This window comes from Oryza brachyantha, chromosome 8, assembly GCF_000231095.2.
Source record: "Oryza brachyantha chromosome 8, ObraRS2, whole genome shotgun sequence".
NCBI lineage: Eukaryota > Viridiplantae > Streptophyta > Magnoliopsida > Poales > Poaceae > Oryza > Oryza brachyantha.
This window is the reverse complement of record NC_023170.2, coordinates 953,113-968,328: the sequence shown is the minus strand read 5'-3', so window position 1 is coordinate 968,328 and position 15,216 is coordinate 953,113. Positions and strand designations below refer to the sequence as shown.

The 15,216-nt window shown below is 41.8% G+C and overlaps 3 protein-coding genes across 3 annotated transcripts; 2 read left to right on the top strand and 1 right to left on the bottom strand.

The window, feature by feature from the left end:
• The first annotated feature begins 485 nt into the window (after positions 1-485).
• On the top strand, positions 486-1,443 carry LOC121055156 (photosystem II core complex proteins psbY, chloroplastic). The gene has a single exon (XM_040526829.1). The coding sequence runs from the start codon at positions 686-688 to the stop codon at positions 1,256-1,258; it is 573 nt and encodes a 190-aa protein (XP_040382763.1). The 5' UTR covers positions 486-685; the 3' UTR covers positions 1,259-1,443.
• Positions 1,444-6,078: 4,635 nt separating this feature from the next.
• Positions 6,079-8,561, top strand: LOC102721665 (zinc finger protein CONSTANS-LIKE 4). The gene is made up of 3 exons (XM_015840464.1): positions 6,079-6,836; positions 6,919-7,107; positions 8,013-8,561. The coding sequence occupies exons 1-3, from the start codon at positions 6,150-6,152 to the stop codon at positions 8,052-8,054; spliced, it is 918 nt and encodes a 305-aa protein (XP_015695950.1). The 5' UTR covers positions 6,079-6,149; the 3' UTR covers positions 8,055-8,561.
• A 4,768-nt stretch (positions 8,562-13,329) lies between these two features.
• On the bottom strand, positions 13,330-15,038 carry LOC102699425. Its single transcript, XM_040526828.1, has one exon. The coding sequence runs from the start codon at positions 14,893-14,895 to the stop codon at positions 14,104-14,106; it is 792 nt and encodes a 263-aa protein (XP_040382762.1). The 5' UTR covers positions 14,896-15,038; the 3' UTR covers positions 13,330-14,103.
• Positions 15,039-15,216: the final 178 nt, after the last annotated feature.

Genomic DNA, 15,216 nt, shown 5'->3' with positions numbered 1-15,216 from the left:
GATGCCAGATGATGGGACATTCTAGAGCAGCCTAGAAGATTCGAGGCATGTTTAGTTCCAAAAAGTTTATCCAAAAACATCACAGTGAAGTTTGGACATTTAAATAGAGCATTAAGCATAGAAGAAAAAAAACTAATTGCACAGAAATCCTGAGACGAATCTTTTAAGCCTAATTACTCCATGATTAGTCATAAGTGCTACAGTACTAACATGTGCTAATGACAGCTTAATTAGGCTCAAAAAATTCGTCCCCGCGGTTTACATAAATTCATTTTTCATTCGTGTCCGAAAACTTTTTTCAACATTCGATGTAACCCTTCCTCTTTGCCATCTAAGCATGGCCAGGCCCAAGGCTTCCAAGATTTCCCCATTTCACCAGCCTGACCGCCACGTCAGCGCGTGAGACCCACACGGGGTTGGTCCGCAGCCAATGGCGTCGCGGGGCGCGAGATAAGGCTGCAAACCTGGAGCACACACTCGCCTCCTTCCATCGTCGATGCAGATAAGCCGCATCCGCCGTCGTAGAAAGAAACGCAGCGACGACATCACGCTCACGCTCAGAATTGCATCCACCCGACCCAAGAAGCTGCACGCACACACGCCGGCGTCGAGCTGCACCGGTCATAGCTGCAGCTGCAAGGTGAGCTAGAGCTCGGAGAGGAGGAGGAAGAAGAGGAAGGCGTCAATGGCGACCACCGTAGCTGCGATGGCCATGCTTAAGCCGGCCAAGATCGTGGCGCGGTCCTCCTCGCCGCCGTCCGGGAGCGCCAGGGTGCCGAGCGTCTCGCTCAAGAGCCTGGCCAAGAAGGGCCTGTCGGCGTCGTCGGCGCCGGTGGCCGCGGCGATGGCGGGGGCGTTCTTCTCGGCGCTGGCGTCGACGGACGCCGCGGTGGCGGCGCAGCAGATCGCGGACGTGGCGGCCGACGACAACCGCGGCCTCGCGCTGCTGCTGCCCATCGCGCCGGCCATCGCGTGGGTGCTCTACAACATCACCCAGCCGGCGCTGAACCAGCTGAACCGCATGCGGTCGGAGCAGGTGCTCGTCGCCGGCCTCGGCCTCGGCGCCGCCGCCGCCGCCACCTTCGCCCCCGAGGCGTCCGCGGCGCAGGAGGTGGCGAAGCTGGCGGCCGAGGCGGCGGCGGAGGGGGACAACCGCGGCCTGCTCCTGCTGATCGTGGTGGCGCCGGCCATCGCCTGGGTGCTCTACAACATCCTCCAGCCGGCGCTCAACCAGCTCAACCGCATGCGCTCCGACTGATTCTCGATCGTACGTGGTGTGGTTTGAGGAGGGTGGTGAGGAGTGGTGGTAGTGACGTGGAATGTGGTGTACCTACCTTAATTCTCTTCCTAATCCTCTCTTCCCCTGAACAAAATTCAGTACAGCTCTTCTTCTTCTTCTTCTTTTAATTGTTCCTCGATCTATTAGTTTCCTATTTCTTGTTAGTTTTTGTGATTCCTCAGCTCCCATGTAGATGAACACACATGCACACCACTCTGCACTTGGCCAAATGCTAAGTTTATACTCTCTCCGGTTGACGATGCGACCTTACCAAAATTCATATATATACTAACGAAACGAATATAGACATATATATATATATATAAATAAATCATGTACATGAATGAATTAAGTCTAGTCACTAAAAAAATTATTAAGTCTATTCAATGCTAAAAAAATTTATACTATAATATCATGCTGAAATAAATCCCATCCATGGACTCGTCTCTGTTTGTTAGCTTGGCAGATGTAACTAATGATTTGAATGTAGCTTGCCACATGTAACTAATAATTTGAATTTTCTAAAAGAATTGATTTCAAGGGTTGTTGAATTTTAATCGAATTTTCAACACGGGCCTTTAAACCACTAAAAATAGATGTACAAGTTTTATTGATATATTAGTTTGAGTTGCTACGTTTTATTTTCTTATGGTTTATTATTAGAAATAGCTCGCACAAACGTTGTGTTAGATACAAATTATACAGGTGTATTGAGCGTGGATTCAATCTAGATCAACTGTCCTCATCGCATAGATGTGATACAGACAAGATATGATTGTATTTAGCGAAAAACACGATGTTGAATAGTTTCATATTATTTGTGAAAAGAAAAGTGATTCAATATATAAGTAAAAGAGTTACTTAAATTATTGGTTAGCTTAGGAGATAGAAAATATCCTTACAAAATCATAAAACTACATTATAACACGGATACAGCTTTAACAAAATTTAACCACGTAGTTAAGTTATGGTAGTGCAAAACTACAATTTTTAAAAGATTCGCAACAATGATATAGGTAGTTTTATTATAATAACGAGAGTACTGAATATATAATCTTTTTTAGTATATCGGGCCAGTGTATTAGAGGGAGTGTATTTTATATGTTAGCTTTCAATTAATATTGAATTAGATGTAGCAATCACTTGTAAGATAAGATTTTATCCATTCTAAGAATATTGCCATATAGGATGAGTCAAATCTGATATTAAATACTCTCTCTTTCACAATGTAAGACTTTTTAGATTTGTCTAGATTCACATGGATGCTAAGAATATAGACATAAATATAAATTATATACATTCATCAATTGATGAATTTAAACAATACTAAAAAAATCTTATGGCCTATTCGTTTTAAAGGATTGGCAAAGGAAACGTATAGGAGTATAAAATCTTGTGAACTGTATACTATAGCGACGTTTGTTTCAAATGAATGCACCTAAGGAAAAATATAGAAAAATTTCCTATCTCTCCACTATTGAGAGAAAAACATAGGAAAAAAAGAATCCATTCCAATCTCATTTTCACAATGCTAGAGAGAAAATTCCTGTGTTTCTCAATCTTATATGTTTATACATGCATTCATATTATATTTCTATATTTTTTTCTATTTCTATAATTTAGAAATCCCATGAATTGCAATACGAAACAGGGTAGTGGGTAGTAGAACCTTTCAATACAGAGGAACTGCAACGGGAAAAAATGCAAAGCAAAATTTACTGTGGTTGAGGCAGTCAAGGTGAAAGCACGGAATGCCATTGAGGCTTTTGACTGTTTGCTGTGGATCGCGCGCGAATGCATCGTCACACGCCAAGATGCGTCTCGTTTTCTCGGTCCTCCGTTTTCCTCCCTCTGTCTCGGTCTCACTGGGTGGGAATCTGCGAAGGGTTGAACCGTAAAAATCAATACTCCAGTGGAGTGCTCGCTGAGTGAAGGAAGTGGCTCTTTGGTGTGGCTCTTTGGTGACTTGGCTGATGTTTTTTTGTAGGTTGTTGAAGCTGCTATTTGCTTGGTTGGCATGCTGGCAACAATGTCGTTGCAGCTGTGAAGTCGGCGCTGCTGGTTCGCTTGGATGGCTAACTCGGTAACGATAACACCTCTTTTGCAAGGTTGGAGCCGTTTGTGTCGCCTTGTGTTTAGCGCGGCTGAGGCATCCTATGTTGGGCTTCGCTGTTGTGGTTGGTTGTGTAGTAGGCCTCGTGTCTTCCGTGTGGAGATTTTGCCGGTTCTTCTTAATTAACCGTGTATTTGTAAGGATTTCGGGCCCGGTTTACCTATAAACTGGGTCAATTCTCTTCTTCTTAATATAAAAGCGGAACATTTCCGCCTCGGTTTAAAAAAAATACTCCAGTAGAGGAGAGATTCCTTGGATTCTTTGTAGAAAAAATGAAAAATAATTTGTGAATAAATTGTTTATATATATATATATGTATTTTTAGTGATTTAAAAGCTAATACCAAAAAATAAACTTTAATAAAAACCTTAAAATTAACTCCAAATTTAAGATTAGAAATTTAAATTTTGGCATATAAATATCTCATCTTTCGCTTTTGTTTATACTTATAAACCAAAAATTAAATTTTTAACAATAAATAAATTTGAAGTTGATTTTAAGGTTAGTTTATTTTTCAGTTTTTATATTGTTAAGAATACGTATATAAAAATTTTACTCGTTTGCTGCCCCCTAAATGTAAGACATTTTGACTTGTAAAACATTTTAATCAATAGCAGAGTAAACTACTGCTATAGCTTGTTTTTTTGTGTATCATATCCTTTTGACCATCGGATGGCCGTGTCTGCCCTATGTACTGGACTGTGCAGTGCAGATCACATCACATATGCGCCGTGATGTGTCGGCCGGGAGGGTCCACAACGTCAGCATTTGCACGTTTTGCATCATAGATACATCTTCACAAGTATACTGTATAGCATCTACCAAGAGCACAGGGGAGACAGAGAAGAAGAGCCATGATTTGGAGAGGTTGGGTGAAACATTTGGGACAAGTACGCTAATTAGTTTGTCGTCGCTTTCAACCTTACTAAATTTCGGTAATGAAATAAATTAAATACGTGGCTTTTGGATTTCTAGTGGACAAGTGTTACCTGTGCAAGTTTCAGAGCAAAATTTTAACTTTGTAGTAATTATTTATTGGTATATCATTAAATAGATAGTATAAATATCAAATAATTCAAAGTCTTCGTGGGTTCTAAATTGGCCCTCATGATTTATGGACATGTGCCAACTTATTCATTATTTGTTTTCAACATAATGAATTGATTTTAATTGAACTAAAGCCACCACTTATCGATCAATGTCATCATTAAGTTACATAAACAATAGTAGTATATTATAATCTGATGTATGACACTGACCAATCGTGGTCTTTGCTTATAGGCATGTTAATTTTTTTTACTTTTCTAGATTTCACAGAAAAACATGGTAATTGCTATTGAAAGCCGCAACCATTAAAATATAATATTCACTCAATTATGAAGAGAGAAAAGCACATTAAATGTCTATGTTGCCATCTTCTCCTTCCTCCTTTCTTCAACACCAAGATGGTTGTGTGGGAGCTCTAGCTAGCTCTTAGGTCTATCGTGACTATTATGGTATGGATGTACTATTGAGGAGCATCATGGAGGCATTGGTGGAGGCAAGGAAGCTAGCATAGTTTGCTCATGTGGCACATCTAGATGCTATCCTGATGTCAGTGATAAACATGTTGCACCTCAAACAGTCCAAAGATTACTTTACGTTAGATGATGAAGACGTGAGACGGATGCTCTATTGGGTTAGAGCTAGAAGTTGGATCATCTTATTAGAGAGCAAGTTGTGCATGTGGCTAGATGCATTGTGCCTTTCAACTATATAACGCCAGCGAATCGCAAGTAGTGTTTCTAGAGTCGGTGAGGTGCCCCACATGAACCAGACCAAAACACTTCTATAGCCAACCATTTTGGACGACATGGTCGATCAATAGATGTAGGCCAGGATGAAGGAGATGCAGTAAAAGCCTTTGCTAATGAATGCCTCTATGGTAGCATGGTGTGACATGTAATCCCCATGGCAGCATATGACGATCATCTATAGGAGCCAGTGGATTAGATGGAGGAGCACACAAGGCAGAGTTGCACCTTAAGATAGCCCTGTCCATAGGGTTGATTGGCTAGACAGTGAGCGTGAAGACATTTAGCTGGTTCTAGGTCGAAAATAACAATGTTTAGAAAGAGAGAAAGAAGAAAGTAGCAAAATAGATATTCAACGTATATTCTCACTTCTTAGTTGAGCGTATATATTTTAATGAGTTGTTGTGTTCAAATGCTAATTAGTGTTACTTTTTATTGCCATTCAGTAAATCCAAAAAATTATAGTGTTATTGTAAATACCATATTTTTTTGGTGTCAAGCAAATTTGTCCTACAGTAAACTTTACGATAAGTAATTGATAAAGAAAAGTGTCTAACGATATAAACTCATGAAAAATCTTATTCATTCGTAATAACACAAAAGAAAACAGCGATTAAAATAGGCGTGGCTGATTGGCAGTACAGATCCAATGGCGGTGACGTGAACATCCACCCTAATCCATCACAAAACCCCCGTGATGCCCATTAACCCCTCCCTCTCCCTCTTCTTCCATCATCCAATACGGCGCGAAGGCGACACCGCAATCCGGCCGCCCAATGCCGCGCCGCCACGTCACCCCCGCGGCCGCCACGTCGGCACGGGATCATGGAAAAGCGCCACCCTTTTGCTCCCCCGCTCCCGCGAGATCCCCTCGCTTTCCCTCCAAACAGAGCTTCGCCCTGCTTCTCCCGCGCTTTTCTTGCACCCAGGCCCCTGCGGTTTTGTGCTATTTGCTGCGAGCGGGATGGCCAGCGGCGGAGGTGGCCGTGGCCGCCGCCGGAAGGCTCGACGGGGGGCGAGGGCGAAGGCCAAGAGGAAGACCAAGTATCTTAGCCTTAGCCGCCACTTGATTAAGGTGGAGGAGGATTTGGAGGCGGTGCGGTTGCCGGAGGTGGAGGTGGAGGTGGTGCCGAAGGAGGAGACGCCGTCGTCGCCGGAGGAGGGTGGAGATGGACGTGAGGAAGAGAAGGAGGAGGAGCAGGAGAAGCGGCAGATGGAGGTGTTTGCGCTGAATCCTGAGCCGTCCACGCTGTTCGCGGCGGCGCCGTCGCTCATCGACATCCTCGGCGCCTCCGCTGGGGGCAGCGAGTCGTCATCCGCCTCGCAGGATGTTTCCGGTGGCGGGACGGATGAGTTCCCCGGCGAGGAGGACGACCTGGCGCGCCGCGCGCTCCGAGGCCGGGAGCGGTGGGTGTACTGTAGTAGCTCCTCCCCGAGCGGGACGACCACTACTTCGTCCTCGTGCTCCTCGGCGGCGAGCACGGGCGCCTCCAGCGAAGGCGGCGCGGCAAGGTCGCTGCTGCTGAAGCTCGACCACGAGGAGATCCTCGCCGCCTGGGCGGGCCGCGGGTCGCTCTACATCGGTGGCGCCGTCGCCGCCGCCGCCACCACAGGCGCGGGCCACGGCGCAGCGGAGCTGGAGCTCGACTCCGTAAGCACCGCCCCTTGCCACTGTCCGTACAGTTCTTGGACACGCCGTGGTGACACCGGCGGCGCATGCTCGTGTCGTGCAGGTGTTCGTGGAGGTGGGGCCGTCGTCTGAGGCTGAGCCGACGGCGGCGGGCGCATGGAGCGTGGCCGGGACGGCGGCGAGAGCGGAGAAGGTGAGGCGGTACAAGGAGAAGCGGCAGGGGCGGCTGTTCGCGAAGCGGATCCGGTACGAGGTTCGCCGGCTCAATGCCGTCAAGCGGCCGCGCTTGAAGGTAATGAAACACATTTCTGAACCTGAAGTCCCGGACTAGTTTGCTGCATGCTTCAGAAGTTTTCAGAGAATTCTATCTCTGAACTGAACTGGATTTGCTCATTTATTGATTCACCAGTAATTGTCTCCAGGCCCAGAAAACATAAAAGACTTAAGCTTTTTACTGCAGATGATTCATCTTATCATCTTGGCTGTGGTATGACACCACAGCCTTATCATTCAAAATCAATTAGTCTAACAGGTTGAATTCGGCTTATAGTCTTCAGGGATTGGTTGATACTGAATTTAGCAATGTAACCATGAAACTGGAGTAGGGACCAGTAATTTGAAAAATAGTTAACTTGGAGATGATGGGATTAGACTTTACTCCTTAGTAGATGCAAACTGCTGAACTGTGGACTCCAGACCTTATTGTATAGGCTGGTCATTTCAATTTTTCGCCAGGCCAGCTAGTCATTTCAATTGCCTGAAAAATTGCATTGCAGAATACCCTTGTTGATCTAGCTCCTATGAGAAATCCCTGGTTCTTTTTTACCAGAAGTTCCTTAATAGAGCTTCAGTTGTTTGTAAATTGTTATGGGAATGAGAGAATCAGAAGGTAGTACACTTTAGGCACACTTTATTTGCCCCTGAACAAAGCCATTGGATCATACATACCATTGAACTTACTTTCTGAACCAGAAATCATCAAAATGCACTTTATGGCTTTGCTTTCTAGCTGAACCACTCTCATGTAAATTTTTGTCCATCGATATAACAGTGCGTGGCAAACGAACAAGTTAAACAAGTGTGTGATTCATGAACTGAAACTTGCCAGACAGCTAGAGACTGCATCTTGGATTGCATTCACCAGCTGCTACTCCTTAGTCCTTACATGGTTACATTTCTTGCATCACTGCACTGCAGGGCCGTTTTATTAGGGAGAAGGAAGGCGCCACAATCACATAGAGAAGCCAGCAATGAAGCATCTCTGCAATCTCCATCGCTTCTTCGCGTGTACATGATTTGCTCAGTTCTCTCGTTCTCTCATGTCCAATTCTGTTCTGCCCTGGGGTTGCAAGTTGTGAGCCTTCAGGTGCAGAGATGATGCATTTGTGGATTTTATATCTCATAGGATGAAAATAACAGCAATCAGTTCAGCCATGATGTGCCCAAACTGCTCATCAACTATCAGTTCAACATCTCTGTATTGTCATCAGCATCAGGTGCTGCTGGTCGAGGAGACGAGGAGGGATTCGATAATTTGCCATTATATACAAAAATATGACAAAACGGGCTTCGATTATTTGTATTTTGTGAGATAAGCGAAAGAACGGAACATTATGCAATTTGCCTTTAATCAAAGAGATGAGATGTCAGGTTCAGATTCATCTAATCAGTGCACGGTTGAACTCAATCTGATCCGTTTGATCATCCTAGTAGAATTGAATTGTACTGCATCGGTGGAGTAGTAAAATAAACGCATTCCTAAATATCCCAATTCAACGGATTAGGAAAAGACCAAAATACTTGAAGTAATATTGATGAGTAGATAGTTAAGAAGTGGTAAAGGTATAAAACTCCTTGTTTTATGTTGAAAAAGAAACATGAATTAAACAAAATTTGGAGCAATGTTTAAACTTAATACTATTGATTTACTTTGTGACGGAGAGAAGAGTATTAAACCTTGCTCTTTTCTCGTTATGGATTGATTATGGATCCAGTCACAATTTTTTAAACTTCCAAGGGTATTTTATGAAAAAAAAAGTATTATATATATAGAGGTTCTTCTTCTAGTCCTTTTAAATCAAAGATTTAACCTGCGTAATTTTTCTGGAGAAAATTTTAACCGGTGAAAATTTATGTGTTCTTCAATGTGTGTTTGGGGAGCGAGCCGTTGCATGCACCGTTCTGCCACCGCCGCTGGTGTCAGGTCACGTGAGCGGTCGTGGGCTCCACGTGTCAGTGTGCGTCGGTCTACCTATAGGACAATTCCAAAATAAATCAATCTTTCGCTTTTTACCTATAATATTTGACTCTTTATCTTATTCAAAAATTTTATGATTAATATTTTTGTTTTTATTAGATGATAAATCAAAAATAGTACTCTATACGTGACTATTTTTTTTAATTTTTTAAAATTTTCAAATAAAACAGATGCTCAAATGATTGACACGAAAACCAAATGTTTGGTTTATTTGCCTGAAGCTGGGAAGCGTGACTGGAATGTCCTTTTGCTCGTGGCTGCTAAGTGGGCCCACTGGCAGGTGATTTGTCCTCGTGCATGGAGCAGCGTCCGTGGTCAAACTTATGCCACCCTCAGTAAAATAATAAAGCTGTAAAGAAAAAGTGACACCAGCCGGTAAAAATCGGGTTAATTAGATCATGCCATTATAAATTTGTTAGTTTTAAAATATACTATTACTATTTAACTAAATGGTAAGGATGTCATTATAATTTTAGAACTATTCGAAATATGCCACTCTATACTTTTTGGTGTATTTTTTTAAAAAAATTAGATCATATTGCTAATGTGCTTACACTTTGTCCTTCGTATGTGCAAAGAGCATTTTGGTCCAAAACTGGCTTATCTAAAATAGTTCTAAAATAATAATGGCATCCTTACAATTAGTTAAATAGCAATGACATATTTCAAAATTAGCAAATTTATAAGAGAAAATTCCCTATATACCCCTAAAAATTGATCAATCCCTTCAACACCCCTGAATTTTACCTCATCCTTTATATACCCCCGAGTTTTCATTTTGATCCTCTCTATACCCATCTCCGTTGGTTGACCATTAGTTGACTGTTAAATATTTTAAAATAATTATATTACCCCTCCTATACATATGTGCTACCTACCCAATAGATTTTTATATCAAAAAAATAACTTATACTAATATACAAGCGATCGAATCATTTAATGACCAACTTTAAAAGTAAAACTTATTATTTTTTATTGTAAAAAAAGTATGATTAAATCCATACATAGTTTCACTGGAAAATTAAGAACTAAAACTAAATATTATTTAGGTTTAAATTTTTGGATATATACGAAATTCATCAAATTTGATCTGAAATTTATTTAAAAATTTTAAATATGTTTTCTAGTTTGTGATAAACTAATTACATCCCTTTGTTTTTTTCAAAACAAATCTTTTTAACACATATTTGTTGAAAAGTAATTTTCAAATTTGATGTAGAACTTTTTTACAATAAATCTTTTTATTTTAATGAAATAATGTTTCATTTTTAAAAATTCAGAACAAATATTTAATAATTTATTTCTTATTAGTTTTCACAACTTAAATAATTTACACATAAAATATTCCTAACTTTTAACAATATACCAAGGACAATAAAGTAATTTCTACCATGACCAACGATCAAACTAATGGTAAACTAAAGAAATGGGTATGTAAGGGTTCCGAATAAAAACTCAGAGGTATATAAGATATCAAGCAAACTTAGGGGCATAGAAGGGATTGGGTGAAATTACAGAGACATGTAGAAAATTGGCCCAATTTATAGTGACATGAATCTAATTAACCCTAAAAATTATCGAACGGTCGGGAGGGAGTCGAGGAGAAATCGACGGTTCTCGTTGGCGCGGTTCGTGGGCTTGCGAGATGGGCTGGGCCGGGCCGTGGAAGAGCTAGAGGCCCAAATGGCCCAATCCTGGCTGGCCGCTTTATTGTTGGGCTTTAAGCCTATCATTTTCACCACTGTCTTCGACATTTTCTTCTCCTTTCCATTTCTCATGAAACCGGCAAAAAATTTCTAATTATTAGGGATATAATTAATTTAGGGCAAGATCGAGTATAATATAAATTAAATAAGTTTTATCCTAAATAAAATATAGTTTATTTAGTTGAACTAAAACCGATGATAAATTACCTATAGGCCAATCCACCCCATTCCTATTGATACTTCGTTATTTTAAGTTTTTTCCCCCAGATTTTTCATTGTTTTTTTCTCTATAGTAAGGATGCAGCTTGAACAACAATTTTGATGATGTTTTTGTATATTTTTAGCAGTTTTTGCAACAACCATTCAAATAAGTGGCAAATTTGTAATTACATCGTATTTTTGGAAGTAATTACGAATATTACAGATGTATTTACCAATAGTTTTGCAGAACAATTCATTGTAGGTAAAACAAATATTCTGATTGCACCTGGTAGGAGTAACACTTTATAAAAAAAAAATCAACGTTCTCTATTTATTTCCATTCCTTCTGCGCATGAATCTGAGGTGGTGTTTGTGAAACATGGACTTATCTTTAATCTCTGTCATATCGGATGTTTGGACTTTGAACACTAATTTGGAGTATTAAACATAGATTAATTACAAAACTCATTCCATAATCTTAGACTAATTTACGAGACGAATTTATTGAGCCTAATTAATCCATGATTAGCCTATGTGATACTACAGTAAATATTTGCTAATTATAAATTAATTGGGCTTAAAAAATTATCTCGTGAATTAGCTCTCATTTATGAAATTAGTTTTTTATTAATCTATGTTTAATACTTCAAATTAGTGTCAATCATCGATGTGACATGGACTAAAAAATTTTTAGCCCCATCTAAACACCCCTAAAGCTCACAATTCACTTTCACGAGCTGGTTAGCAGGCACCTATCAGCTAATACAAATTTAAAATTTAGTACAATTTGTTGGTCTCTGTGACAGTGTGAGGAGGCCATGTGACGCATTTCTGTGTGTGGACCGTGTCTTGGTGTATGGGGGACAATTGTCTCATGCCCTGAGCTGGCCATGTTATTAATTAGGCCGCCTGATCAGGTGGTTAGTTAATCACCACTCCACATACAACTACCTTTTAGTTTTCCCAAAAATAAAAAATAAAAACTGTCACATGCATGCCCCATGTCTTGGGATGCATGCATCACGAAATTTCGTTTAGACAAAGATGTGTGTTTTTTTAGTAAATTGTATTTTGCACTGGATGAATTATACCTTGTTTCACTTTACATCAAGTCTAACACATCCTTTCATTATACATGGGTATATCAAAATAGATTTCATTTTGCACTTGACCGTGTCATAATTGAAGTGTAGTCTGGTAAAATACGAGAAAAATAACTTATTAAAAGTTTTTGAATTTAGACCAAGTTTTGCAGAGTTTCATTCAGATTTTATGAAATTTCATTGAATTTTCATAGGTTAAGGGAAACTTATTTTAGTATAGCCTAGTGCAAAATGAAAGTCCGTACAAAATCGTGTGCATACTGAAACATGATCGTTTTACATGTGCAAACTGTGAAGTGCAATTTACTTATTTCCTCTGTCTCAGAATAAGTAACTACTTTAGCTTCCGACAAACCACTACCTAAATAACCCATGCTCCTATTTCTTAACCTTTTTGGTGATAGAAATATGTGCTATGGTTACTCCCCAACATATGTAATAAGACCAGCTAGTCTCATCCCCATGTTTTATGGGGGATGTCATGCACATTAAATAGGGTGTCACATTAGTAAAATTGCTGACTTGACAGAGTCATTAAATGAGTGAGTTTTATGAGATGAGAGTAGTTTCATTCCCATTAAAATTGTTGAATTGTATATACTATATTTACTGTGTTTTTTTTCTAAGCCAGTATTTATTATTTTGGGACAATTTTTAACAAAACTGATCACTTATTCTGAGAACTAGGGAGTATGTTCTTTACCCTTTCCTAATCTCATTTCAGGTGAAAATACCTGTCCCATTTAATAAATAACTTAATTTGCACTCCATGTACAGTACAGTACTAATACCTTTAGAAGGCTAGTACTCCAGTATTAATGGTAGAAAGATTGGGACATGAGGACGGGACTACACACTCTTGCAAGTTTCTAGTTGTACCTCAGTACCTCTTTTGTCACTGTCTCACTCGAATTCGCCAAAAAGGTCACTCCAGTTTATGCCTTTTACCTGAAAAACCGCCGTAACTTGTGATGAATTCTGCATATTTTGTCATTCCCACTTTCCCTTCACTCCAGAAAAGACTCATTAACACTAAAAAAGATTCTTCTTGTCACTGCCATTGTAACTGATGTTTCTAGTAGTCTAGATTCGCTTTTAAAAATTAAAGAAAATGCTTATATTTTGAAATTGAGTTAGTTAAATTAGCCTGCATTAATGCAAGTTTTTTTAGGAGTAACCCAAGCATTCGGAATTATGTTACTCCATGCAAGAACGTTTCTTTCATGGCCCTGTTTTGCTCGTGACCCAATTTCTTTTCAGTTTTCAGTCACTCCCACAACACATATATATTTTTGCACAAAATGAACAAAAGGATGTGAATTTTCCTTCTTTATACATAAAACAAGGAGAATATACATGATCCACATCATGACATGATGCATGCTTGCAAAATTCCAACGTACTATAGCCCCCACATTACAACTCACACACAACAGCTACGGCATCCACATCGATATCTCTATACTGTTCTAGCTGCAAATGTCAATGACAGTATTATTCTAGCTGATGTGCAGTGCACGGGCAAAATTATGCCCACGAGCTACTCGATTAGTACAGCTACTCAATGACTTTGATCACGCACTCCACCCAAATCGATTCAAAGAATCTTTCCGCAAAGTGGAGAAGATAAAGAAAAAGGGAAGAACAATTGGTGAAAGTGACCAAGAAAAGAAGGGAAAGTGACAACCTAATCACACTCTTTTCATTCTTCTCCTTTCTCTTCTTTTTACCGGGAAAAAATCATGTTTTTTTTGGGTACTAATAGCTAATTTGATGCCTAATATGAAGAGCAGCAATGGACATATGGATGCATGCATGTCCTAAAAAACAATCACCTACCTAATGTCCTAATTAACTAACTACACTTGCAGCTTCGCAAAGAACAATTGAACAAATCGACCAAAAAATTTGAAATCGGTGTGAAAATTAGAGGAAAAATTTGTTCTTTTTTGTTTCGGTTTTGGAGTTGGAATTGTGTGTTGAGAAATGAGAGATGCATGCGGTGGTGGTGGTGGTGGTGGTTAGGGTGATGACCTCTTCTTGCGGAGGATGACCTCGGTGTCGAGGCCGAAGGCGTCGACCTTGGAGATCCTGACCACCTCCGAGCGGTGGAAGAGTCCGACGAGGCCCTGGACGTCGAGCAGGTCGTTGGCCGAGTACTTGTCGCCGCGGCGGTGCACCGCGACGTGGAGCACGGCGACGCCGCCGGGGCGGAGGGTGCGCTCGATCTCGGCGACGAAGCGGTCCGGGTAGAGCGCGTGGTCGAACACGTTGGAGAACTCGAAGTCGAAGGTGTCGTTGGCGAAGGGCTGCGCGTGGAAGTCGCCCCGGACGACGAGCGGCGGCGCCGGGGCGAGGTCGATGCCGACGGCGTCGCGGACGCCGACGAGGCGGAGCGCGGCTACCTCCTGGCCGAGGCGGGCGCCGACGCAGAGCGCGCGGGAGGAGTTGGAGAGGAGCGCGCCGCGCCCGCCGTCGCGGAGCGCGGCGAAGGCGCGCGCGAAGGCGTCCACCTTGCGGCGCCAGTCGCGGGTGGCCCAGACGCGGCGGAGGCGCGGGTCGAGCGTCTTGTTGAGCTGGTGGCGGAGGTAGTCCTCGTAGGAGCGGAACCCCGCGCGGCGCATGCGGATGTGCGGGGACGGCGTGGTCGGGGACAGCGGCACGTCGACGTCGACGGCGACGGTGACGGAGGCGGGCGGAGGGGAGGAGTAGGAGTAGGAGTAGAGGAGGAGGAGAGAGAGGAAGGGGATGAACATGAGGAGGAGCGGGCGGAGGGGGAGATGGAGGCGGGGCTTGGCGTCGGCGGCGGGCATGGCGGAAGCGGCGGCGCGGCGTGATGGCGACGTTAGCTGGAGGAGATGGACATGGCGGTGGCGGTGGGTTTTCCTTTTCCTTTTTTTGTGCGGCGTGAGCTGTTGGGATTGAGGGGGTGGGGCCCACACGTCACGCTCATACGCTTGGCACTGTCCAAATATGCCGGCTTAATTTAATTTCACACGTTACGTCCTTCGTCTTATTTAAAATTATATAATAATAAAATAAATAATAAATATATAAATTTTTAATAATATAAATCATTAAATATGTATTAAAAAGTCAATTAATGCATACTTTAAATACGGAGGGGAGAAGTA

Coding starts and splice junctions, on each gene's coding strand:
- LOC102721665 (XM_015840464.1), top strand. CDS start 6,150: ATGGCCAGCGGCGGAGGTGGCCGTGGCCGCCGCCGGAAGGCTCGACGG. Junction 6,837..6,918: donor CGGAGCTGGAGCTCGACTCC/GTAAGCACCGCC, acceptor CGTGTCGTGCAG/GTGTTCGTGGAGGTGGGGCC. Junction 7,108..8,012: donor TCAAGCGGCCGCGCTTGAAG/GTAATGAAACAC, acceptor ACTGCACTGCAG/GGCCGTTTTATTAGGGAGAA.
- LOC121055156 (XM_040526829.1), top strand. CDS start 686: ATGGCGACCACCGTAGCTGCGATGGCCATGCTTAAGCCGGCCAAGATC.
- LOC102699425 (XM_040526828.1), bottom strand. CDS start 14,895: ATGCCCGCCGCCGACGCCAAGCCCCGCCTCCATCTCCCCCTCCGCCCG.